The 26,802-nt window shown below is 36.9% G+C and overlaps 1 protein-coding gene across 2 annotated transcripts in view; it reads left to right on the top strand.

The window, feature by feature from the left end:
• SRBD1 (S1 RNA binding domain 1) overlaps window positions 1–26,802 on the top strand; it is a 238,441-nt gene that overhangs the window by 41,175 nt on the left and 170,464 nt on the right. For both annotated transcript variants that reach the window (XM_055539987.1, XM_055539986.1), the window contains exons 10-14: window positions 8,696–8,799; window positions 12,266–12,373; window positions 16,146–16,303; window positions 22,935–23,025; window positions 25,643–25,750. In XM_055539987.1, coding sequence (XP_055395962.1) covers window positions 8,696–8,799; window positions 12,266–12,373; window positions 16,146–16,303; window positions 22,935–23,025; window positions 25,643–25,750 — 569 coding nt within the window. The remainder of the gene's footprint in view (window positions 1–8,695; window positions 8,800–12,265; window positions 12,374–16,145; window positions 16,304–22,934; window positions 23,026–25,642; window positions 25,751–26,802) is intronic.

The following is a 26,802-nucleotide window of genomic DNA, read 5'->3' as shown; positions in this document are numbered from 1 at the left end:
GTACATCATGAGAAATTCTGGACTGGATGAAGCAGAAGCTGGAATCAAGATTGCCGGGAGAAATATCAATAACCTCAGATATGCAGATGATACCACCCTTATGGCAGAAAGTGAAGAGGAACTAAAGAGCCTCTTGATGAAAGTGAAAGAGGAGAGTGAAAAAGTTGGCTTACAGCTCAACATTCAGAAAACGAAGATCATGGCATCTGGTCCCATCACTTCATGGGAAATAGATGGGGAAACAGTGGAAACAGTATCAGACTTTATTTTTCTGGGCTCCAAAATTACTGTGGATGGTGATTGCAGCCATGAAATTAAAATACGCTTACTCCTTGGAAGGAAAGTTATGACCAATCTAGACAGCATATTAAAAAGCAGAGACATTACTTTGTCAACAAAGGTCCATCTAGTCAAGGCTATGGTTTTTCCAGTGGTCATGTATGGATGTGAGAGTTGGACTGTGAAGAAGGCTGAGCACCAAAGAATTGATGCTTTTGAACTGTGGTGTTGGAGAAGACTCTTGAGAGTCCCTTGGACTGTAAGTAGATCCAACCAGTCCATTGTAAAGGAGCTCAGTCCTGGGTGTTCATTGGAGGGACTGATGTTGAAGCTGAAACTCCAATACTTTGGCTACCTGATGTGAAGAACTGACTCATTTGGAAGGACCCTGATGCTGGGAAAGATTGAGGGCAGGAAGAGAAGGGGACAACAGAGGATGAGATGGTTGGATGGCATCACCGACACAGTGAACATGGGTATCGGTGAACTCTGGGAGTTGATGATGGACAGGGAGGCCTGGCGTGCTGTGGTTCATGGGTTCGCAAAGAGTCGAACACAACTGAACGACTGAACTGAACTGAATGAAAAAGACTAGAATGTTTTACTTTTCATAATGATGTTTAATTATCACTAAAATTTTTGAAAACTTATACAGTGGTATACATTTGAAAATGTTTTTTTTATTTTGTGTGTGTGTAACAACAAAGAAACTTCAGTTATGCTACAAAAATGACTGAACTGAACTGAATGAAAAAGACTAGAATGTGTTAACTTTTCATAATGATGTTTAATTATCATCACTAAAATTTTTGAAAACTTATACGGTGGTATACATTTGAAAATGTTTTTTGTGTGTGTGTGTATGTGTGTGTAACAACAAAGAATCTTCAGTTATGCTACAAACATTCTTGAACACTAACTGTGCATTTGTTCCTTCTTAGGGTATATAGGTGACATGGTCCCTGCTCTTGAGCTTTTGAAGTGTTTCACTGTTATATCTAAGTTGTCTGTTTTTACTTTTGTGTACAGTGTATCACATGGGGTAAAGTGCATACTTCTGATAATGGAAAAATTGTTAGAGTGAAGTTTAACTTACCTACTTATTGTCTACTGATACAGCCTAATGAAAAATAATTTTTAGCAAAACCAGTTACTAAACTACTAAAATTCCATTTGCAGAAATTATTGGTCTGTTAGACGTTGTCTCCTTTTATTTGATTTAATTTTATTGCGACTTTGGAAAAAATAAATAGTTTTGTTCTGTTAATAATAAATATGAATAATACTTCTGTTTTGAATGCCAAAAAACATTTTGGTTTCTGCATTTTAACTAGCATGCGTAGCACATGTGACATTCTGGGTTAGTTGTTGCATTTAAATTTGTGATTGACACACGTTTCTAAGTGACAATACTAAGACCTGAGAAAGTAGAGCGTTTTGGGTAATGTCAGTTTTGAAAAACAGCCCTGTGTTTTGAGAATTTTTCAGTTATCTTGGAGGCTAGAGTGATAATATGCCAGCTTAGAAAGATGATTTTTCCATCCCTATGATGCTAAGGCCTCATGTCCCCAACTCTAAACTCTGCTTTTCAGCCTACACATAGATAGCCAAGCATATAGCATCCCAGAAGACAGCAGCAAGGGAGAATGATGACAGACCGTGATAAAGGAACAACAGTGGCTGAAACTCCTTCAAATACTGTGGGAAGAGTTGTTGTAGCTGTCTACTAAATTTACATTATTTCTTCTAGCTGCATCTTGTTTTCTTTTTTTTTTTTGTACGTTGGTCCTTAGTGTGCTCCTTTCCACAACATGGATTTGTAAATCCGCCTTCCCATTCTTTTTTAATAATAGCTTCTTTCCCTGATGTCTCACTTTCTGTGCCTTTTAATAGTACTACTTTTACGTTCAGTGCTGCTGTCATCTACAGTAATTCTGGAATATCTTTCAATTCTGTTCAGCCACTCAGTCGTGTCTGACTCTTTGCGACCCCATGGACTGCAGCATGCCAGGCTTCCCTGTCCATCACCAACTCCTGGAGCTTGCTCAAACTCATGTCCATTGAGTCGGTGATGCAACCATCTCATCCTCTGTCTTCCCCTTCTCCTGCCTTCAATCTTTCCCAGCATCAGGGTCTTTTCAAATTAGTCAGTTCTTCGCATCAGGTGGCCAAAGTATTGGAGTTTCAGCTTCAGCATCAGTCCTTTCAGTGAATATTCAGGACTGATTTCCTTTAGGATAGACTGGTTGGATCTCCTTGCAGTCCAAGGGATTCGCAAGAATCTTCTCCAACTCCCCAGTTCAAAAACATCAATTCTTTGGCGCTCAGCTTTTTTTTAATAGTTCAACTCTCACATCAATGCATGGTTACTGAAGAAGCCATAGCTTTGACTATATGGACCTTTGTTGGCAAAGTAATGCCTCTGCTTTTTAAAAAAAAATTGAAGGATAATTTTAATTGAAGGATAATTGCTTTACAAATTTTGTGGTTTTCTGTCATACATCAACAAGAATCCACCATAGGTATACCCATTTCCCCTCCCTCCAGATCTCCCTCCCATCTCCCTTCCCACCCCACCCTTCAGCCTGTCACAGAGCCCCTGTTTGAGTTCCCTGAGTCTTACAGAAAATTCCCTTTGGCTCTCTGTTTTACACATGGTATTGTAAATTTCTATGTTACTCTCTCCATACATCTCCCCTTCTCCCTCATCTCCTCCCACCTTGTCCATAGGTCTGTTCTCTATGTCCATTTCTCCATTGCCACCCTGAAAATATATTCATCAGTGCCATCTCTTCAGATTCCATATATATGTGTCAGTATACGATATTTATATTTCTCTTTCTGACTTACTTCACTAAGTATAATGGGCTCTAGTTTCGTCCACCTCATTAGAACAGATTCAAATGTGCTCCTTTTTATGGCTGAGTAGTATTCCATTGTATATATGTACCACAGCTTCTTTATCCATTTTCTGACAATGGACATCTAGGTTGCTTCCATGTTCTAGCTATTGTAAATAGAGCTGCAGTGAACATTGGGGTATGTGTATCTTTTTCAGTTTTGATTTCCTTAGGGTATATGCCTAGAAGTGAGATTTCTGGGTTATATGGTGGTTTCACTGATTTGCATTTATCTGATAGTGAGTGATGTTGGGCATCATTTCATGTGCTTGTTAGCCATCTGTATGTCTTCTTTGGAGGAATGTCTCTTGAGGTCCCTTTCCCACCTTTTGATTGGGTTTTTTTGGTATTGAATTGTATAAGCTGCTTGTATGTTTTGGAAATTAATTCTTTATCAGTTGTTTCCCTTGGTATTATTTTCTCTATTCTGAGGGCTGTCTTCACATTTTAAAGCTTTCAAGTTTAATTAGGTCCCACTTGTTTATTTTTGTTTTTATTTCCATTACTCTAGGAGGTGAGTCATAGAAGATCTTGCTTTGATTTATGTCATTGAGTGTTCTGCCTATGTTCTCTTCTAAGAGTTTAATAGTTTCTGGTGTTACATTTATGTCTTTAATCCATTTTGAGTTCTGCTTTTTAATATGCTGTCTAGAATGATCATAGCTTTTCTTCCAAGGAGCAAGTGTCTTTTAATTTCATCGCTGAAGTCACCATCTGCAATGATTTTGGAGCCCCAAAAATAAAGTCTTTCACTGTTGCCATTGTTTCTCTATCTATTTGCCATGAAGTGATGGGACTGGGTGCCATGATCCTAGTTTTCCGAATGTTGAGTTTTAAGCCAGCTTTTTCACTCTCCTCTTTTACTTTCATCAAGAGGCTTTTTAGTTCTTTACTTTCTGTCATAAGGGTAGTGTCATATGCGTATCTGAGGTTATTGATATTTCTCCCGGCAATCTTGATTCCAGCTTGTGCTTCCTCCAGTCCAGCATTTCTCATGATGTACTCTGCATATAAGTTAACTAAGCAGGGTGACAATATACAGCCTTGATGTACTCCTTTCCTGATTTGGAACCAGTCTGTTGTTCCATGTCCAGTTCTAACTGTTGCTTCCTGACCTGCATACAGGTTTCTCAAGAGGCAGATCAGGTGGTCTGGTATTCCCATCTCTTTCAGAATTTTCCACAGTTTATTGTGATCCACACAGTTAAATGCTTTGGCATAGTCAATAAAGCAGAATTAGGTGCTTTTCTGGAGCAAAGGTGAGAATGGCCTTGTATTATATTTTAATAAATAAAGATTAAATAACTTCTACTCTATTATTGTATTCTGCATGAATGAATTTATTATCTATAAATCTTTGGATAAAGAACTTTTATTTACTGTTGAGTGTTTCTTTCACTATTTTAGAGAGCTGGCAGACATTGAAGGTTTTGTCCAGCTCCAAATAAAGTTTATTTTGCATTAAAAATTTATTTTTAAGGGATTATTTCTGCCAGTGTTTTACCTTAGAAATATCTCAAATATATTTAAAGTGTTTTTAAAGTATCTACAGTTTTTTAAACTTTGACAATTTGTTCTGTATTTAACATTTTACTTGAAAATACTTTTAAAATTTATATAAAGTTTCAAAAAGATATATACTTTTCCTTTTTTATGTAGCAGTGAAATTGCTGAATTATATAGTGTCTCTCTTTAACCTTTTGAAGAACTGCCACACACTATTTTACCTTTCCCACCAATAGTTTATGAGGATTCTGTTTCTTTATATCCTAATCCGTGCTTACTCTCTGTCTTTTTTATTGTGGCCATTTTATTATGAAGTCCTATCTCATTATGGTTTTGATTTGCATTTCTCTAGTAAAAACTGATGTTGAGCATCTTTTTATGTACTCATTGAACATTAGTGTATTATCTTTGAAAAAATATGTCTGTGGCCCTTTTGAATATTTTTAGTTAGGTTGTGTCTTTTTACTTTTGAGTTATGAGTTGTATGTTCAGGTGTAAGTCCTTTGTATGATGTATGATTTGCAAAACTTAAAAAAATTTTTTTGCTAAGGGCTTTCTTTTCACTATTCTATGAGGTATAAAGAGTATAATCTTGTTGAAGTAATCTGTGTAGTTTTTTTATTGTGTTGATTATGCTTGTGGTGTTTTACCTAAGGCTACATACTTACATACTTAAGTATGTAACTTAAGACTATGTATTTTCTCATGTATTTTCTTCTAAGTGTCTTATATCAAGGGGTGTGATCAATTTTGAGCTAATTTTTGTGTATGATGTGTGTAAACAATCCAACTTCATACTTATGCATGTGACCACCCATTGTCCCAGCGTCACTTACTGAAAAGGCTATTTTCCCCATTAAACTGTCTTAGCACCGTTGCTGACATTCACTTGATGGTGGATGTATAGATTTATTTCTGGACTGTCAGTTCTATTCTGTTGATCTGTATTTTATCTTTAATGCCACACTGTTGTTTACTGTAGTTTGTAATTGAGAAGCGACAGTCCTCCAGGTTTGTTCTTTTTTTAAACAAGATTGACTTGTTTATGCTGGGTCCCTTTAATTTCTATTTGAATCTTGGAGTTTGTTCAATTTCTGCAACAAAATCAACTGGGATTTGATAGGGCTTATATTGAATTTATGAATTAATTTGGGGATTATTGCCATTTAGCAATATTAAGCCTTTTGGTCCATGGACCTGGGATGTCTTTCTATTTATTTGGGTTCAATTAAAAAAAAATGTTTATAGTTTTCAAGAGTATAAGTTTTGAACTTATTTTGTTAAATTTATTCCTAAGTATTTTATTCTTGCTGGTGGTATGGTAAATAGAATTTAAAAAAATTATTTTCATAATGTTTATTGCTAGTGTGTAGAAATTGATTATCCTGCAACCTTGCTGAACTATATTAGTTCAAATAGTTTTATAGTGAATTTCTTAGGATTTAGTGTAAGCAAGAGTATATTATCTGCAAATAGAGATAGTTTTACTTCTTTCTTTTCAATCTAGAGGCCTTTTATTTCTTGGGTAATTTTCCAGGATAGAACCTTTAATACAGTGTTGACTAGAAGTGCAAGAGGAGACACCCTTGTAATCGTAGAGAGAAAACATCCAGTCTTTTACTATTAAATATTATGTTTTCTTTGGAGTTTTTGTATGTACCTTTTATCATGTTGAAGAGTTTGCTTTCTGTTCCTAGTTTACTCTGTATTTTTATCATGAACAACTGCTGGAATTTTTTCAAATATTACTTATGCATTTATTGACATGGCCATGTAATCTTTGTTTTTTATTCTGTTGTTAATGATGTATTATGCTAGCTGCTTTTTGGATGTTAAATCAACCTTGCATTCTGGAATTAATCCCTTTTGAGCCTCATGTATAATTTTTTAAATATGTTTATGAGTTTGGTTTACTAGTATTTTATTGAGAATGTTTGCATCTATATTTATAAGAAGTAACAGTCTTTACATTTTTCTTACAGTGTTCTTGTCTGGTTTTGATATTAGGGTAAACAGAATCAGGAAGCTTTTTTTGTTCCTATTGTATTTTTCGAGGAGTTTGTGAATTGGTATTGATTCTTCTTTAAATATTTAGTGGAATTCAGCAGTGTAGCCATAGGAGCCTGGGTTTTTCCTTGTGGGAAAATTTAAAATTATTAATTCTATCTTTTTACTTGTTAGGGATCATTTTGGATTTTCGGTTTTTGTTCTATTTTGGAAGTTGGTGTCTTTTTAGGAATTTGTTCATTTGATTAACCTAATTTGGCATATAGTTGTTCATAGTATTCTCTTATGATCCCTTTTATTTTTATTTCTGTAATATTCATATTAATGGCTCCTTTCATTCCTGATTTTGATAATTGGAATGTCTCCTTCTTTGCTTTGGTCATCTATTGAAAGGCTTGTTGATTTTGCTGATATTTTCCAAGACCTAGCTTCTGGTTTTGTTGATATTTTTGTTGTTCTCTATTCTGTATTTTATTTAGTTCCCTTCCATTGTTTATTATTTTCTTCCTTCTGTTTGCTTTAGGTTTGCTTTGTTTGCTCTTTTTTGAGGAGTGTTTTTAATGTGTTTTAAAATAATTATTCTTTTAATATACTAATTAAGAGCAGAGATAGCTTGATGTGAAGTTAAATTCCTCCTTGCTACTTGCTAGGTTTTTGGCCTGGGACAAGTTAGTTTTAGAAGAATTATCATATAAAAGTAAGATGATAGCACATATATTACTGGTGGCTTTGAAGATAAATGAGATAACATATTTAGTGCTTAGATGGACCTGACAATTAGTAAGTGCTCAATAAATGGTAATGATTAGTAGTTGTTAAATATTCCAGAGTTTTGCATATTTGTATTTATCTTAGTGATGTCTTTTAACAAATAAAGGAAGTATATCCTTTTAAGCCTAGTTTACAGTCCCCAAACTTTTTGGCACCAGGGACCAGTTTTGTGGAAGATTATTTTTCTACAGGCCTGGGGTGTGGGGGTGGGGTAGGATGTGGAGTGGATGGTTTCATTAAGCCCTTTACATTTATAGTGCGCTTTGTTTCTATTACTTCTATTTATTGTGTACTGTATTTCTATTATTATTACATTAGCTCTACCACAGATCATCAGGCAGTAGATCCCAGAGGTTGGGAACCTCTGCTCTCAGTTCAATTCAGTTGCTCAGTCATGTCTGACTTGTTGCGACCCCATGGACTGCAGCACGCCAGGTTTCCCTGTCCATCACCAACTCCCGGAGCTTACTCAAACTCATGTCCATTGAGTCGGTGATGCCATCCAACTACCTCATCCTCTGTCGTCCCTTTCTCCTCCCACTTTCAGTCTTTCCCAGCATCAGGGTCTCTTCCAATGAGTCAATTCTTGGCATCAGGTGGCCAAGGTATTGGAGTTCAGCTTCAGCATCAGTCCTTCCAATGAATATTCAGGACTGATTTCCTTTAGGATGGATGGTTTGATCTCCTTGCAGTCCAAGGGACTCTGAAGAGTCTTCTCCAATACCACAGTTCGAAAGCATCAATTCTTTGGCACTCAGCTTTCTTTATAGTCCAACTCTCACATCCATCCATGACTACTTAAAAAACCATAACTTTGGCTGGACAGACCTTTGTTGGCAAAGTAATGTCTCTGCTTTTTAATATGCTGTCTAGGTTGGTCATAGCTTTTCTTCCAAGGAGCAAGTGTCTTTTTAATTTCATGGCTGCAGTCACCATCTACAGTAATTTTGGAGCTCTAGGTGATCAAAAACTTTGAGTTAGTAGAATCTGAAATGAGATTTTAGATCACTGAAGTCTCTTCCTGTGACTGTCATAGGCTTCGTAGCTCTATTTTATTTTGGAAAAAAGTATTTAAAAATGAGTATTTTTGAATACATTCTTGGTAAATAAATGAACTGATAGAACTGTAACCTGGGTAACCACCCAATTTGTTTCACAAGTGTTGACTGATTAAATTGATCATTTATGTATTTTGTGGATCATCATTCTTTGCTCTATATGTTTGCACTCAGATTCTGGCAATTAACCGTGGAGAAAATTTGAAGATACTGACTGTCAAGGTTAACATTCCTGATGGAGTAAAGAAAGAGTTCTGCAAGTGGTGCATACAAAACAGGTTTTTACAGAATTTTCTTTCTTTCATTTTAAAAATGCTTTATCGAGATCTATATGGAAAGATGTCTGTTGTGTTAAAAAATAAACAACAGATAGATATGTATCTTTTTTACATTTTTATAAAAGGTGTGTGTTGAAATAGGAACTATCTGGCAAGTATGTAAGAATTATTAATAATGGCTATTTCTGGGAAGAAGGACTTTCAGTTTAATCTGTATCATATAAATCTTTTATGCTGCTGCTACTGCTGCTAAATCGCTCCAGTCGTGTCCGACTCTGTGCGACCCCATAGACAGCAGCCCACCAGGCTCCCCCGTCCCTGGGGTTCCCCAGGCAAGAACAGTGGAGTGGGTTGCCATTTCCTTCTCCAATGCATGAAAGTGAAAAGTGAAAGTGAAGTCGCTCAGTCGTGTCCGACTCTTCATGACCCCATGGACTGCAGCCTGCGGGGCTCTTCCGCCCATGGGATTTTCCAGGCAAGAGTACTGGAGTAGGTTGCCATTGCCTTCTCCAAATCTTTTCTAAAGAGCGTTTTTTCTTTTTTGAAAAAGATGAATTAACAGAAACATATTGTGTATAGTATATCTGAAGTCTTTTGTTCATTAAGGATAATTGAGATAGAATTTTATCAGATATCATAGAATAGTGAATGAATTACTGGCCACTAGCCTTTTTTATTTTTTAAAATTAGCTTTTAGTGTCAGTGCATGGGATAGTCTTATAGTAAATCATTCTGTCCCCAAATGTTTGTCATATCACTTTGAGAAAATGCTACACTAAAGTGGTTCTGTAGTAGATTGTCATGTAGTAGATTTAAAGGGAACTATACCCTATATCCATTTCTCTTTTAAATATGGGAAAATGAAAGCTAGATGGAGAGAGCCTACCTTTATCTATAGATACAAAATCGGGGGGAGTGTATTTCTTTGCCAAAGTGGAGTATGTTTCTTTGTCTAAAGGGGTTAGCAAAGCATGTCTCTGTCAAAAACACACATGTAAGCCCTGGGTCTTTTTCATTTGTTTATAGTACTTTCTTTAAAAAAATTTTTTTTTAATTTTAATTTCTTTATTTTTAATTGAAGGATGATTGCTTTACAATATTGGTTTGATTTCTGCCATACAGCAGCATGAATTAGCTATAGGTGTACTTATGTCCCTTCTCTCTTGAACCTCCCTCCCACCTCCCACCCCTGCCTGCCCCTCTGGGTTGTTACAGAGCCCCAATTTTACAGTACTTTCTTGACCCATGTAGGAATCTGAGGTTTGTGACCTCTGTCTTAATCTGTGTGCTTCTTTGTACACATCTTATGTACCGTGTCTTTTGTATTGTGGGATTTTAATTAAAGTGCTGCCCTTCTTAGTATTTATTCAGAGATGTTTAACTGTTGAGTTAGAGGAAGAATCATCGCCATAACAGTATTACACACTTAAAAGACTACAGTATAGTATAAACATTACTCTTATATATGCTCTAGGAAATCAAAAACATCATGTAACTCACTTAATTGTGGTACTTTATTGTGGTAGTCTGGAACCTACCTAACTGACAGTATCTCTGAGGTATGCCTATAACAGCGACAGAATATAAAAATAATAACTGTGTCTTAATTCACATCTTAGTTCTCTCTACCTCTCATGACATCAGGAATAGGTGACAGTAGGGAGAAACAGGGTTAGGATGGAAGGAAGGATATATGTTCTACATAAAATTGCATTCATTCAAATTAAAAAGCAAAACTGTATTCTACTCAAGTAATAACCTTCTATGGAAGGGATTCAGTTAGTTGTTCTATAGCCTTTCGTGTGTGTGTGTGTGTGTGTGTGTGTGTGTGTCTTTGTGCACTCTGACTTGTGTTTGTTTGTGACCCCATGGACTGTAGCCTGCCAGGCTCCTCTGTCTATGGAATTTTCCAGGCAAGAATACTGGGGTGGGTAGCCATTCCTTTCTCTAAGGGATCTTCCCAACCCAGGGATCAAACCCAGGTCTCCTGCATTGCAGGCGGATTCTTTATCGCAGAGCCACCAGGGAAGCTCTTGTATCATATTATAAATGCTTAAATATTTGTTCACTGAAATTTAGTTAATTTCCTAGCTGAGAGAAGTAAGGGAGATGACAGTGTCCCTAAAGTGTATTAATGGTTTATTAAGAACGATTGATAAAATATTAGTATTTTTCTATTCAAGAGCCGTTGAAGGATGCAGGCAGAAATGCTGTAGTTGTAGAGAACACAGAAGGGGTAGGGCTGAATTTGTTTGTCCTTTTTAGCTTGTGTTTTTATCTTACTATTCTTTCTCAAATTTCTACTAATGATGGGTTCTCTGATATTTATATTTATCAGTATGTATGCAGATATACTGCCTAATAGAGCAGTACAACCTCAGGAATAGAGTGAGTTCTACTCAAGAATGACAAGAGGCAACGAATAAAACAGAGTTTCTCCTTTACTCAGTCTATTTTAACTCTCAGGAAGAGATTGCTGCTGCTGCTGTTGCTAGGTCTCTTCAGTCGTGTCCGACTCTGTGAGACCCCATAGATAGCAGCCCACCAGACTCCCCCATCCCTGGGATTCTCTAGGCAAGAACACTGGAGTGGGTTGCCATTTCCTTCTCCAATGAGTGAAAGTGAAAACTGAAAGTGAAGTCACTCGGTCGTGTCCGACTCTTAGCGACCTCATGGACTGCAGCCTTCCAGGCTCCTCCGTCCATGGGATTTTCCAGGCAAGAGTACTGGAGTGGGGTGCCATTGCCTTTTCTGCAGGAAGAGATTAAGAAATAGTAAAAGAAGGATACAGTGCTTATCTTAGCTTCAGGTGCCATAACAAAATACCATAGACTGGGTGGCTTAAACAACAGAAATTTTCTCCCAGTTCTGGAAGCTGTAAGTCGAAGATCAAGGTCAGGCTGACGTGGATTTTGAAGGGAACCCTCTTTTTGGCTTGCTTCTCATTATGTCCTCACCTGGCATTGTGGAGAGGCGGGTATCTGATGTTTCTTCTTATGTGGGCACTAATCCCATCATGAAGACCCTGCCTTCATGACCTCATCTAAACCTAATTATCTCTCAACAGCCACATCTCCATCCAACTTAGTGGTTAGGGTTTCAACATACTAATTTTAGGGACATAATTCAGTCTATAGCAGTGCTTCAGTAATTTTTGTGACTTTCTTATAGCTTAACAATTTTGACCATTATTAATAATGCCTTGGGGACTCTCCCCAGAATAGGTTTTTCCTTCCTTAAGTTTTGTGTGTGACCATGGTTACCAGGTTTTTAAAAATAAGAACTCCAGATGTCATAGTAATAATTTTCAGACATCACAGCCTCTCCTCACAGATTATGTTACTTTGGCTTCAGTAAAGTTTCTTCCCCCCCTTTTCTTTTCCACTTCCCCTCTCCTCTTCCAGGAGCCCTTTTATGGTCTTATTCTTGTTACATCAGTGTTAGTATAGGCTTTTCTTTTTTGCAGGTGGAGACCACGTGGCTTTGCAAGGCCAGAGTTAATGAAGATCTTATACAACTCACTGGATGATTCCTTTAAACGCCTTATTTATCCTCTCCTTTGTAGAGAGTTCAGGTATGCATCTTGTGTTATTTAACTTTGTGTACTGTTTACTTTTACGTATGGTAATAGGCCCATAAAAGCGTGCAGTAAATATTTGTCAATCCATTAACCAAGCCAGAGAACTGAGTCAGAATCACACAGTCTTAAATTTAAGCCTAGATTTCAATCTGTAGAGGCATTTACATGCATAGATCACAAAACATAGCTCTTAATTACAGTATACTTTTCAAATCTTGACCACTTAATGTATACCCCTTCCAGTTCTGCAATACAGTATTTCAGTTTGACAACCAAGCCAAACAAATGGTTTTATTGATGAGAGATTTGGCTTGGGAGAAACAAACTAAGCAGTTAATAGAGAAGTTAGTTGGCAGCAGTTTCAGAGGTAAGAGAGCCAAAAAAGGCATAAGGAAATCAGTAGAGTGCGTGAGGAATATGTTACTATGAGAGAAAGCTAATATATATGTTTTAAACTCCAAATGGGAGTTGTTTGGAGGAATAATTATCAGCAGTGATGAGCAAATATTATGAGACTGTTAAAGTGACCATCTAAATGGACTAGCAGAAGAACTAAGGTTTACAAAGAACTGCAAAAGAGGTGAGGTACTGAATTATTTGTAGGGGAGGAGATGGACAGAAATGTTGGGAGGTAAAAACCCTCTCTTCTGCCTTTCTCTAACCTTTATCTTGGTAGTTAGCCTTTAGACACCAGCCATGCCTTCATATATTCTTTCCTTTGTGCTATGGATTTTCTTTATTCTGACTTATTTAAAGGTTTTAGCAAGAGTCACCAGAAACTAGAAATTGTAGCCATCTCTTCAGCCTCACTAGAATTTATAGCAGCCTTTGTGTTTGTCTCTTTTTTCTTTCCTGGACTTGACTGTTGACTTTGGAGGCATTAGAGTAGGGAGTGAGCAGATACTTTTAAAAAGGACATATAGCTCCTTTCTGTCCAACTTCTTTTTATCAAGGTCGTTCATTGTCTTGATTCATCCTTTTTAGCTCAGACATCCCTTAAATATATTGTTTCTTTTGGAACCCTATCTCATTTCAAGTCTGTGAAGTAACATAACTTGCTTTTGAGTGCTGGGATATAATGTTTTTAAAAAGGGCTTTTGTTCTTAATGAAGAAAAAAAATTTATCTTACTAAAATTTTAATTCCCTTTTTGCTATATATTTATCATTTTCTTATTTGCATATAACATCCAATGGTGCTTTTGACATTTTTGTATATATTTGATGTGAGTATTTTTATTGCCTGTAGAATAATCTCATTGAGATTTAATATATTCAGTTTGGTGTGGGATATTTAATGTATAATTCTTCTCTGACTTTAGCAGTGGCAAGCGAGAGCACTTCCCTTCCCTTTTTCTAAAATGCCTGTAGTTAAAAAAATATACCTTAATTCCAGTCCATAAGTTGGTTTGCAGACATTGTCTACCGATGTGTCACTTGGTAGAAACACTTGTAATTACCTTAACAGCGTTGAGAGGGAAAACCCCTTAATATTTGTTTCTTAAAGAAAAGTACTTTAATTCTCTAATTAAAAAGAAATTTGTCCAAATGTAGAAAAATTGAAAGAATGAGTAAAACACAAAGAAAAAAAAAAGCACGTACTTCCACTAGTTAGTTTGCCAGACTTTTTCTCCATTCATGTGTGCATATTAAAAAAGATCATATAGACTATATTATTTTGCAGCTACTTTACTCAGTTGACTAAGATTCATAGTCTGCTTCTACATTTTTGTTTGCCTGACTTCATGATCAGTTATCCATGTTTCCTTTTTTTACGCATACCTCTTTCATCAAGACTATATTATCAGTATTATCAAATGTTGTCTTCTATACTGTCTTTTATTGTATCTTGATTTTGGCTCCTCTTTATCTCCATCTTTACTAGGAGAAAATATATCCGTGATTAGTTCAGGATATCATTGTTTCTTATCTGAATAACTGTACTAGGGTCATAGATGATCTCTGTCTTGAATTTCCTAATACATATTCCACATTGCTGTCCTAAAATTCCCATCGGATTATTTCACACTCTTCTAACTTAAAATCCTTCAGTGGATCTTCTTTGTCTCCAGAATGAAATCCAAGCTCTTTAGAAAAACCTTTCCTCTGCAGCCCTTTGTCTTGATATTTCTTTTTACTTTTTTGTGTGATATTACTTGCTTTTTCTATAAATGAGCCATGAACTTTTATATATGCTGTTTTTATTGCCTGTAATATTTTCTCCTATGCTCTTCAGCCACTCTTCCTACCTTTGTTTGCTTAACTATTACTTATCCTTCTTGATTCACCTGGGAAGACATTTCTTTTAGGAAGTTCTCCTAATGTAGCCATCCCTGTCATGTATATTGTACTCATCTATTTAATTTTTTTGTTTCTTTCACTAAACAGTGATCTCCAGGACAGGGTTTTTTTTTTTTTTTTTTAGTTTTATATCTCTCACACTGAACACAGAACCTTATGTAAGACTGAATGCAGATGCTCACTCAATAAATAAAAAGTGAAGATTTAGAAATACTTATAATGATATTTGCATGTTGCTTGGCTAAATACAGGGAGAATGATGTTGAAATATTAGACAAAATGGGGGAAAAGCCTTAAGAAACTGAATTAAGCCCCCAAAACAAATGTTTGTTAGCTTTAGTTAGTTATGTATGCCTTTAGATATGTAGATAATTCTATCTCAACACTGACCCGTGCTCTGAATTGCTTTTGTTTTTGTGGCCATTGGCATGTACTTTTTTTTTTTTTAACCTTGTCTAATAGAGAAGAGATACTTTTTATAGATTCTTTTTGAATTTCAGTAGATAATACATTAAGAACTTTTGTTAAGTAGATGAATGATGTAAAACTTAGTTTCCAAATACCTCTTAAGTCCAATGTGCTCAGTCGCTTCAGCTTCAGTCGTGTCTGATTGTTTGCGATGCTATTGACTGTAGCCCGCCAGGCTCCTCTGTCCATGGGATTCTCCAGGCGAGACTACTGGAGTGGGTTGCCTTGCCCTCCTCCAGGGGATCTTCTCGACCCAGGGATATAACCTGGATCTCCTGCAATGCAGACGAATTCTTTACTGCTGAGCCACTGGGGAAGCCCTTAAGTCCAATACAGACATATATGTTTTTATCCTAGAAAAAGTTTTAAAATTTGACTTTTAAAAGCTTCTCTGGATAAAATTGGAGAGTTATTTATATGAGGTATGGTTCTGGACTGGTATTAGTATCTGTGATCATGTCACATCACTGTGAGAATGCCAAAGGGGATGGAATAGAATGAGAAGATGGCATTGAGAGATATTTAGGTGAAAGGTATAAAACTAAGTATTGATGGAGGAGGCTACTTGGGTTCAATAATTTATCACTAATCATATGTTTATATTTTTAATCAGCTGATAAACTTCAATTTGACATTCTATGTAATGTCCAAATCTTGATATACTCTGTCTCGATCATATACACAGATAAATATCTGTGTACATGTAGATTACTTATATAAGGGAGAGCAGATGGAGAAGAAGGGCAGTATGACAAACTCTGCAGGTTTGATGCCACAAAATTGTTTGTGGTACATGTATTATTGAAATTAGCAAAAAGAGACTAAATGCAATTTTGTATGTGATTTTTTTTTTTTTTCTATTAAGTTACTTTGTTATAATGAATGCACTAGTGAGGAATAATTGTACAAAATAAATTGTGTTCTTTCTCTGGAAGAAAATTTGAATGAACTAAAAACTGAATACTTTATCTTTTTTTTTCTCCTTTTCTGTTTCTAAAGAGCCAAACTAACATCAGATGCAGAGAAGGAGTCAGTAATGATGTTTGGACGGAATCTTCGTCAGCTCCTTTTAACAAGCCCTGTCCCAGGGCGTACCTTGATGGGAGTGGATCCCGGTTATAAACACGGTTGCAAATTAGCTGTAATTTCTCCAACTAGTAAGCATATCTTTCATTTTTTTGGTATAGAAGTTCGTTGGTCATAAATTTCACTTCATGTGTTTCATGAGAATGTGGAAATAATCTTAATTTTCAAGGAATAGAAGATGGTTTACTCACAACAAGGGATATGGGAATCAGAATCATACTTCCTGTTTGTCCTGTTTGTTGACCTAAATACTCAACTTTTACTTTATGCCCTTCCCTCGGTCACAATGGAGATATTGAGGATTAACTGGGTTCAGATATTAATAACTTTATTTATCCCCCATCAAAATATTTGAAAAATATTTTGTTGTGATACATTTATGTATGATGCATTTTTATACTGTATATATTTTAAATACCACAAGTCATTTTTATTGTTTTGTCCAGTCAGTAATTTTTTTTCCTGTTTACTCATTTATTTGCCCTTTCTGTTATCTTCATTTCTTTCTACATTACTGTGTCCATTTGAGATCGTTTTCTTTCTTCCCAAAACTCTAGCCTTTTACTTTTTAATGTAGATCAGGTAGTGAAAAATTGTCTCAATTTTTTTTTTCTTGACTGAAAGTTTCTGATTTGCCTTCAGATTTGAAAAATATTTTGCTGGGTATAGAATTCAAGATTGGCAGTTATTTTCAGTAATTTAAAGACGTCCTTTTTCTTTTCTGACTACTATAGTTTCTGTTTAGAAGTCAGCCAAAAATCTTATTATTGTTTCTTTGAAGGTAATAATTTTTTCCTCTACTGATAAAATTTTTTCTTTTTGGTTTTCAAAAGTTTTCTTACATACTTAATAGTTCTTTGTGTGTGTATTGTTTGTTTTGAGGGGAGAACATGAATTGTGCTTGCGGTTTGTAGAACTTCAGATCTTTTTTCTGGAATTCTAATTACATGTATTTTAGATCATTCAATTTCTTCTTCTATTTCCAGTTCTTTTATTTTCCATTGACTGTCTTTATAATTAATCCTTTATTCTGCTATGTCTAGATCAGATCAGATCAGTCGCTCAGTCATGTCCGACTCTTCGCGACCCCATGAATCACAGCACGCCAGGTCTCCCTGTCCATCACCAACTCCCAGAGTTCACTCAGACTCACATCCATCAAGTCAGTGATGCCATCCAGCCATCTCATCCTCTGTCGTCCCCTTCTCCTCCTGCCCCCAATCCCTTCCAGCATCAGAGTCTTTTCCAATGAGTCAACTCTTCACATGAGGTGGCCAAAGTACTGGAGTTTCAGCTTTAGCATCATTCCTTCCAAAGAACACCCAGGGCTGATCTCCTTCAGAATGGACTGGTTGGATCTCCTTGCAGTCCAAGGGACTCTCAAGAGTCTTCTCCAACACCACAGTTCAAAAGCATCAATTCTTCGGCACTCAGCCTTCTTCACAGTCCAACTCTCACATCCATGCGTGACCATAGGAAAAACCATAGCCTTGACTAGACGTACCTTTGTTGGCAAAGTAATGTCTCTGCTTTTGAATATGCTATCTAGGTTGGTCATAATTTTCCTTCCAAGGAGTAAGCGTCTTTTAATTTCATGGCTGCAATCACCATCTGTAGTGATTTTGGAGCCCAGAAAAATACAGTCTGACACTGTTTCCACTGTTTCCCCATCTATTTCCCATGAAGTGGTGGGACCGGATGCCATGATCTTCGTTTTCTGAATGTTGAGCTGTAAGCCAACTTTTTCACTCTCCACTTTCACTTTCATCAAGAGGCTTTGGAGTTCCTCTTCACTTTCTGCCATAAGACTGGTGTCATCTGCATATCTGAGGTTATTGATATTTCTCCCGGCAATCTTGATTCCAGTTTGTGTTTCTTCCAGTCCAGTGTTTCTCATGATGTACTCTGCATATAAGTTAAATAAACAGGGTGACAATATACAGCCTTGACGAACTCCTTTTCCTATTTGGAACCAGTCTGTTGTTCCATGTCCAGTTCTAACTGTTGCTTCCTGACCTGCATACAAATTTCTCAAGAGGCAGATCAGGTGGTCTGGTATTCCCATCTCTTTCAGGATTTTCCACAGTTTCTTGTGATCCACACAGAGGCTTTGGCATAGTCAATAAAGCAGAAATAGATGTTTTTCTGAAACTCGCTTGCTTTTTCCATGATCCAGCAGATGTTGGCAATTTGATCTCTGGTTCCTCTGGCTTTTCTAAAACCAGCATGAACATCAGGAAGTTCACGGTTCACATATTGCTGAAGCCTGGCTTGGAGAATTTTGAGCATTACTTTACTAGCGTGTGAGATGAGTACAATTGTGCGGTAGTTTGAGCATTCTTTGGCATTGCCTTTCTTAGGGATTGGAATGAAAACTGACCTTTTCCAGTCCTGTGACCACTGCTGAGTTTTCCAAATTTGCTGGCATATTGAGTGCAGCACTTTCACAGCATCATCTTTCAGGATTTGGAATAGCTCAACTGGAATTCCATCGCCTTCACTAGCTTTGTTCGTAGTGATGCTTTCTAAGGCCCACTTGACTTCACATTCCAGGATGTCTGGCTCTAGGTCAGTGATCACACCATCATGATTATCTGGGTCGTGAAGATCTTTTTTGTTCAGTTCTTCTGTGTATTCTTGCCACCTCTTCTTAATATCTTCTGCTTCTGTTAGGTCCATACAATTTCTGTCCTTTATCGAACTCATCTTTGCATGAAATGTTCCTTTGGTATCTCTGATTTTCTTGAAGAGATCCCTAGTCTTTCCCATTCTGTTGTTTTCTTCTATTTTGCATTGATTGCTGAGGAAGGCTTTCTTATGTCTTCTTGCTATTCTTTGGAACTCTGCATTCAGATGTTTATATCTTTCCTTTTCTCCTTTGCTTTTTGCTTCTCTTCTTTTCACAGCTATTTGTAAGGCCTCCCCAGACAGCCATTTTGCTTTTTTGCATTTATTTTCTATGGGAATGGTCTTGATCCCTGTCTCCTATACAATGTCACGAACCTCATTCCATAGTTCATCAGGTACTCTATCTATCAGATCTAGGCCCTTAAATCTATTTCTCACTTCCACTGTAAAATCATAAAGGATTTGATTTAGGTCCTACCTGAATGGTCTAGTGGTTTTCCCTACTTTCTTCAATTTAAGTCTGAATTTGGCAATAAGGAGTTCATGGTCTGAGCCACAGTCAGCTCCTGGTCTTTTTTCTGCTGACTGTATAGAGCTTCTTTCTCCATCTTTGGCTGCAAAGAATATAATCAATCTGATTTCAGTGTTGACCGTCTGGTGATGTCCATGTATAGAGTCTTCTCTTGTGTTGTTGGAAGAGGGTGTTTGTTATGATCAGTGCATTTTCTTGGCAAAACTCTATTAGTCTTTGACCTGCTTCATTCCGTATCCAAGGCCAAATTTGCCTGTTACTCCAGGTGTTTCTTGACTTCCTACTTTTGCATTCCAGTCCCCTGTAATGAAAAGGATATCTTTTTTGGGTGTTAGTTCTAAAAGGTCTTGTAGGTCTTCATAGAACCGTTCAACTTCAGCTTCTTTAGCGTTACTGGTTGGGGCATAGACTTGGATTATTGTGATATTGAATGGTTTGCCTTGGAAACGAACCGAGATCATTCTGTTGTTTTTGAGATTGCATCCAAGTACTGCATTTCGGACTCTTTTGTTGACCTTGATGGCCACTCCATTTCTTCTGAGGGATTCCTGCCCGCAGTAGTAGATATAATGGTCATCTGAGTTAAATTCACCCATTCCAGTCCATTTCAGTTCGCTGATTCCTAGAATGTCGACATTCACTCTTGCCATCTCTTGTTTGACCACTTCCAATTTGCCTTGATTCATGGACCTGACATTCCCGGTTCCTATGCAATATTGCTCTTTACAGCATCGGACCTTGCTTCTATCACCAGTCACATCCACAGCTGGGTATTCTTTTTGCTTTGGCTCCATCCCTTCATTCTTTCTGGAGTTATTTCTCCACTCATCTCCAGTAGCATATTGGGCACCTACTGACCTGAGGAGTTTCTCTTTCAGTGTCCTATCATTTTGCCTTTTTGTACTGTTCATGGGGTTCTCAAGGCAAGAACACTGAAGTGGTTAAGGTCTAATGTGCTATTAAATCCATCCATTGAGTTATTTAAGGTACTATGTTTTTAATGTTTTGAATTTCCATTTGATACTGATAAAAAAAATGAGTTATAGTTCTATGGTGAACTTCTTCACCTTTTTTTTTTTGATTATTTATATTTTTCTTTTTTTTTTTTTTTTGGTTTAAGTTTTCCATTTCTGGAATAACTTTTTCTTTCACATTTAATTCATTCCTGTAGTCTTTCATCTTATTTCTGACATTTTCTAGTTCTGATTTATTTTATTCTCATTTTCTATAATCTTTTTGTTTGTTTGTTTTTATATATTAGGTTACAGTTTTTCTCTGTTTGGGGGCACACCTTTCTGTAAGGATATCCTTCTAATCATTTTTGTTTCCTGATTTGAGAAATAATCATTCTATGTGAAATTTGACTGTGATACTTTTCTTAATTTTACATAAAATGTGTTTTCCTCAACTTTTAGGATGGAAGGCTGGGTTAGGGTAGCTGCATATCTCTAGAACTGTCATTTCTACTTTTTCCAAATTATTCGGAAGAAAAACTTTTTTATCTATTTGGAAAGAGAGATAGCCTTATACTTGTTAAAATTTGCTTTCTTCCCTTTTATCTTGACTTTTTTGCCCCTTTCACCCATACTGTCCTTGCTGTGTGCTCAGTCGTGTCCCACTCTTTGTGACCCCAAGGACTGTAGCCCACCAGGCTCCTTTGTCCATGGGGATTCTCCAGGCAAGAATACTGGACTGGATTGCTATGCCTTCCTCCAGAGGATCTTCCCAACCCAGGGATCGAACCAGGTCTCTTGCATTGCAGGCAGATTCTTTACCTGAGCCACTAGGGAAGCCCAGTGTGGATACGATTCTGAACAGTTTTTTTCTCACTGTGACATTTTGTCTTGAATATCCTACGGATTAGTTTCAAGAGTTCAGAGATCAGAGTTTTCCAATCCTTTCTGAACTTACTGTGCTGCGTTTATACTGACCTATAAATTAGAGTATGCAGAAGTCTTTTTCAGTTTTACTTCCTGGTGTGAAATGAACCAGTTTTGATTTCCAGGGAAGTACCTTCTGATATTTTGAGGCTTTTTCTGATCTCAGGCCCATGAGATTCTGCATTGTTTTGCTCTGCCTCGTGTGATAGAAATGCTGATACACATCCGCCTTGGTGGTTGTTGGTTCATTGTTCCCACCTGCTCATCTTTTGGGTTTTGTGGGGATACATTTTTTTTATAAATATATTCATGGGTTTTTTATTTTGCTGTCCCAGTTGTTCTTTTTTTATATTATGCATTTTTATAGTATTAATAAATGGGTAGTGTATTTTGTCAGTGTTTTTTCCTGCATTTGTTGAGCTCTCATATGGCTTTTATCTTTTATTGTATTTGTATTGTTTATAGGATAGTTCTTTTTAAGATTTTATGTACACGTACATACATGCATATACACATATATATTTTCAGTCTGTTTTAAGACTTTTCCAGAATTTATTCTAATCTAAATTAACATAAAGTTTTTATAGTAATCTCTCTGCATCTTCTAAATTCATTTCTAGTACAATTTATTTATGTCATCTTTATTTTTCTTGGTTGGTATTGCTAAATTTATGTATTTTTCTTAACAGGTGATTTTTAATTTTAAACTTCATTGATCTTCTCTGTTATATGAATTTTCTTCTTTTCTGTTTCATTTATTTCTGCTTTCTTAACATTTATCATTTTCTTCCTTATACTTTCTTTGAGATTATTTTACTGTCCTTTTCCTAACTTCCTAAGTTGGTCATTTAGCTCATCACTTCTATTCTTTAGGTAGTTACCCTCATATTTTAAAATGTATTTCTGGCCAAAATATTGTTTAGTACAGAAAAGGTCATAGTTCACAAATATGTAGCTCAAAAATTTACACAAGGTCAAGAAATTTACATAACTATAACCCAAAGGAAGAAATAGAATAGTATTATAACCCTCTGATATATAATAAATTTTCAGTAAATGTTAGCTTTTGCTATTTTTGATGTTAAGTGTTACTAAAAATCATTTATCTTTTAGGTATCATGGCATATTATCTAGTTAGTAAAGATTTAGTGTAGCAAAATAGAGTTCTAGTAACTCTGAAAGTAACAAAATTTCAGAGTCCTTATGGTGGTATCTGATTGAAGAATATTGAGACAGTAGCATGGAATCATATGTACCATATATAAAACAGGTAGTCAGTGGGAGTTTGCTGAATGATGCAGGGAGCTCAAACTTGTGCTCTGGGACAACCTAGAGGGGTGGGTTTGGGTGGGAGGTGAAGGGAAGGTTCAAGAGGGAGGGGACGTATGTATACCTATGGCTGATTCAAGTTAATGTATGGCAGAAACCAGCATAATATTGTAAAGCAATTATCTTCCAATTAAAAATAAATAAATTTTAAAAAGAAATTACATATATATATATATATATATATATATATATATATAAAGAAAGATTCAGACTGCATTTCTAAAAAAGATAAACCAGTTTGCTTTTCAGTTTCAACTTGCTTAATCAAGTCAGTGGTGTTTTATGTTTTGTAATTTCTTACAAAATGGCTTATTCCTTTTATTTTTTCCTAAGGTCAGATACTTCATACTGACGTGGTATACCTGCATTGTGGACAAGGCTTCCGAGAGGCAGAGAAAATAAAGAGGCTTTTGCTGAATTTCAAGTATGAAAATAAGTAACCTTTTGAGTACTTTAGTGGCTCAGCCAGTCAGAGATAACCTTTGAAGATCCTAATTTGGAGGGGCGTATTAAGGGAAGTGCCTTGGCGTGAGGAAAGGAGCTATGTTAAACCATGCTGGGGCAAATTGCTGGAGAACTTTGCTATTTGGAGACTAGAGGAATGCTGCCCGCTTCTGCAGCCTTCACTAAACAAAGTTGGTAATATAAGCAAAGTGAAGTGAAGTGAAGTCGCTCAGTCGTGTCTGACTCTTTGCAACCCCACGGACTGTAGCCTACCAAGCTTATCTGTCCGTGGGATTTTCCAGGCAATAGTACTGGAGTAGATTGCCATTTCTTTCTCCAGGGCTCGAACCCGGGTCTCCCACATTGTAGACAGATGCTTTACTGTCTGAGCCACCAGGGAAGTCCAATATAAGCAAAAGTGACCATTTAATTCTTCAGTTTGGGCTTTCTCTTTCTCTACTTCCTCCTCCCCTTCCTTCATTCTTCTCTCCCTCCCTCTCTTTCTTTCTTTTTTATAGATCTGAGGAATGGATTTGGCAATAGTTGGAAGCTTCAGAAATTACTTGAAAACATACCACATAATTCAGTCATAGTTCTTTATTATGGCTTAGAATGTTCTCTTATTCAGTTACATTACATTTCAATTACATTTTATGCAAAGATGGGCACAATAAAGGATAGAAACATTATGGACCTATCAGAAGCAAAAGATATTAGCAAGAGGTGGCAAAAATACACAGAATAACTATACAAAAAAAATCTTAATGACTCAGATAACCCTGATGGTATGATCACTCACCTAGAGCCAGACATCCTGGAGTGTGAAGTCAAGTGGGCCTTAGGAAAGATCACCATGAACAAAACTAGTGGAAATAATGGAATTCCAGCTGAGCTATTCCAAAGCCTAAAAGATGATGCTGTGAAAGTGCTGCACTCAATATGCCAGCAAATTTGGAAAACACAGCAGTGGCCACCCTCAGCATTGGTAAAGGTCAGTTTTCATTCCAATCCCAAAGAAAGGCAATACCAAAAAGAATGTTCAAAGTACTGCAAATTGCACTCATCTCACATGCTGGCCAAGTAATGCTCAAAATTCTCCAAGCCAGGCTTCAACATTGCGTGAACCGAGAACTTCCAGATGTTCAAGCTGGATTTAGAAAAGGCACAGGAATCAGAGATCAAATTGCCAACATCCGTTGGATCATAGAAAAAGCAAGAGAATTCCAGAAATACTATGCCAAAACCTTTGACTGTGTGGATCATAACAAACTGTGGAAAATTCTTAAAGAGATGGGAATACCAGACAACCTGATCTGCCTCCTGAGAAATCTGCATGCAGGTCAAGAAGCAACAGTTTAGAACCAGATGTGGATGACAGACTGGTTCCAAATTGGGAAAGGAGTACATCAAAGCTGTGTATTGTCACCCTGCTTATTTAATTTGTATGTAGAGTACATCTTGTGAAATGCCGGGCTGGAAGAAGCACAAGCTGGAATCAAGATTTCTGAGAGAAATATCAATAACCTCACATATGCAGAGGACACCACCCTTGTGGCAGAAAGTGAAGAGGAACTAAAGAGCCTCTTGATGAAAGTCGAAGAGGAGAGTAAAAAAGCTGGCTTAAAATTCAACATTCAAAAAACTGAGATCATAGCATCTGGTCCCATCACTTCATGGGAAATAGATGGGGAAGCAATGGAAACGGAGACTTTATTTTTCTTGGGCTTTGAAATCACTGCAGATGGTAACTGCAGGTGTGAAATTAAAAGACGCTTGCTCCTTGGAAGAAAAGCTGTCACCAATCTAGACAGCATATTAAAAAGCAGAAACATTACTTTGCCAACACAGGTCTGTAGAGTCAAAGCTGTAGTTTTTCCAGTAGTTACATATGGATGTGAGAATTAGACCATAAAGAAAGTTGAGAGCTGAAGAATTGATGCTTTTGAACTGCAGTGTTGGAGAAGACTCTTGAGGGTCCCTTGGACTGCAAGGAGATCCAACCAGTCAATCCTGAGGGAAATCAGTCCTGAATATTCATTGGAAGTACTAATGCTGAAGTTCCAATATTTTGGCCACCTGATGCAAAGAACTGACTCATTGGAAAAGACGCTGATGCTGAGAAAGATTGAAGGCAGGAGAAGGGGATGACAGAGGATGAGATGGTTGGATGGCATCACCGGCTTGATGGACATGAATTTGAGCAAGCTCTGGGAGTTAGTGATGGACAGGGAAGCCTGGTGTGCTGCAGCCTATGGGGTACGCAAAGAGTCGGACACAATTGAGTGAGTGAACCGAACTGTTCATTTATTCTTGCCTAAATTTGGTTACTTCTAGGTGGGGAGAAAGCTGACTGTTTTTGAGACTGTGTGACCATAAAACATTTCTCCATGACCTCCTATAATACCAAGTGCAGAGGCAGTGTCTTTCATTCTATATAAGTCTGCACTGCCCTTGTGAGATAGTGGAGAGGTTGCTTGGATATATGAGACAATACGAGCATCATATAATATTGTTTGTGCATTCTGTCCATTTTCTCCTGATTGATTTATAAGCATGCCTTGATCTCATCCTTTTTTTCATTCTGTTTCTTCTTCAAGCTGCAGCACAGTGGTGATTGGAAATGGAACTGCCTGCCGGGAAACAGAAGCTTACTTTGCTGACCTGATAATGAACAACTACTTTGCACCCCTGGATGTCGTTTACTGGTAAGGATGTTAGGAATGTTTCTTTTTTTTTTTTGAGAGGCAAAGGAACTTCTGAAGTTCTTCAGTGATGAATTCTTATTTCTCTTAAGATGTATATCTTTTTGTCCTCATATATCACCTCTTCCCATTCTTAAGAGCTTTGCAGGACAATGTAAAGTGTCTGTCTCTTGGAGAAATTTGAGTTTCTGAAATGAGTTGAGTTTCAGTATCCTGAAACAGCTTACAGATGCAGCAACTTAGGGCTTGGATTCATGGGATTTTTCAGGCTGTACATTGTGTGAGGGCTGTAGCTAACTAGTGACTAAGTAGAATGGTGTCCAGGCCCAGCAGCTATAGATTGTGGATAGCTTAGCCTTCTTCTGCAAAAGTTTTTCTTTTTTTATTTTTTCTTTTTTATTTATTTTTAATTAAAGGATAATTGCTTTACAGTATTATATTGTCTTCTGCCATATGTCAACATAGATCAACCATAAATACTTATGTCCCATCCCTCTTGAGCCTCCTTCCTACCTCCTACCCCATCCCACCCCTTTAGTTTGTCACGGAGCACCAGATTTAAGCTCCCTATGTCATACAGCAAATTCTCATTGGCTAGCTATTACATTTTATATATGGTAATGTATGTGTTTCAATTTGATGTCTATGAATTATTAGTCTTCGGAACTGAGAGCCAAGGTAAGTATTAAAAATTGATAACTTTTCTGATGTTCCTATCTCGTTTGTCTCTTCATCACACGCTTTCATCTTGTAAGGCATACAGTTGACTTCTAAATAGCTTTGGATTAGCAGGACCTAGATCTGTAGTAGTTCTGCTCCTGGATCTGTAGTAATTCTGCTTTCATTCACCGTTGTTTCCTCACTTTCCTTTTAAACCTCAAATAGCCATCTTTCCCTTTTCCAAAGGACGGTTGAATGCTAAATCCTAGAGTTTAATACTACAGGAGAAGATAGTTACAATGGATGATATCTAGGGGAAAACACGTTAGGAGCCATCTCCCACTGCTTTTTGAAAAATGTAATTCAGCTAAAAAGTATGTGATCAGGATCAACAA

This window comes from Bubalus kerabau, chromosome 11 (genome assembly GCF_029407905.1).
Source record: "Bubalus kerabau isolate K-KA32 ecotype Philippines breed swamp buffalo chromosome 11, PCC_UOA_SB_1v2, whole genome shotgun sequence".
NCBI classification, from domain to species: domain Eukaryota; kingdom Metazoa; phylum Chordata; class Mammalia; order Artiodactyla; family Bovidae; genus Bubalus; species Bubalus kerabau.
The sequence above is the reverse complement of the archived record's forward strand: the minus strand, read 5'-3'. Positions and strand labels throughout refer to the sequence as shown.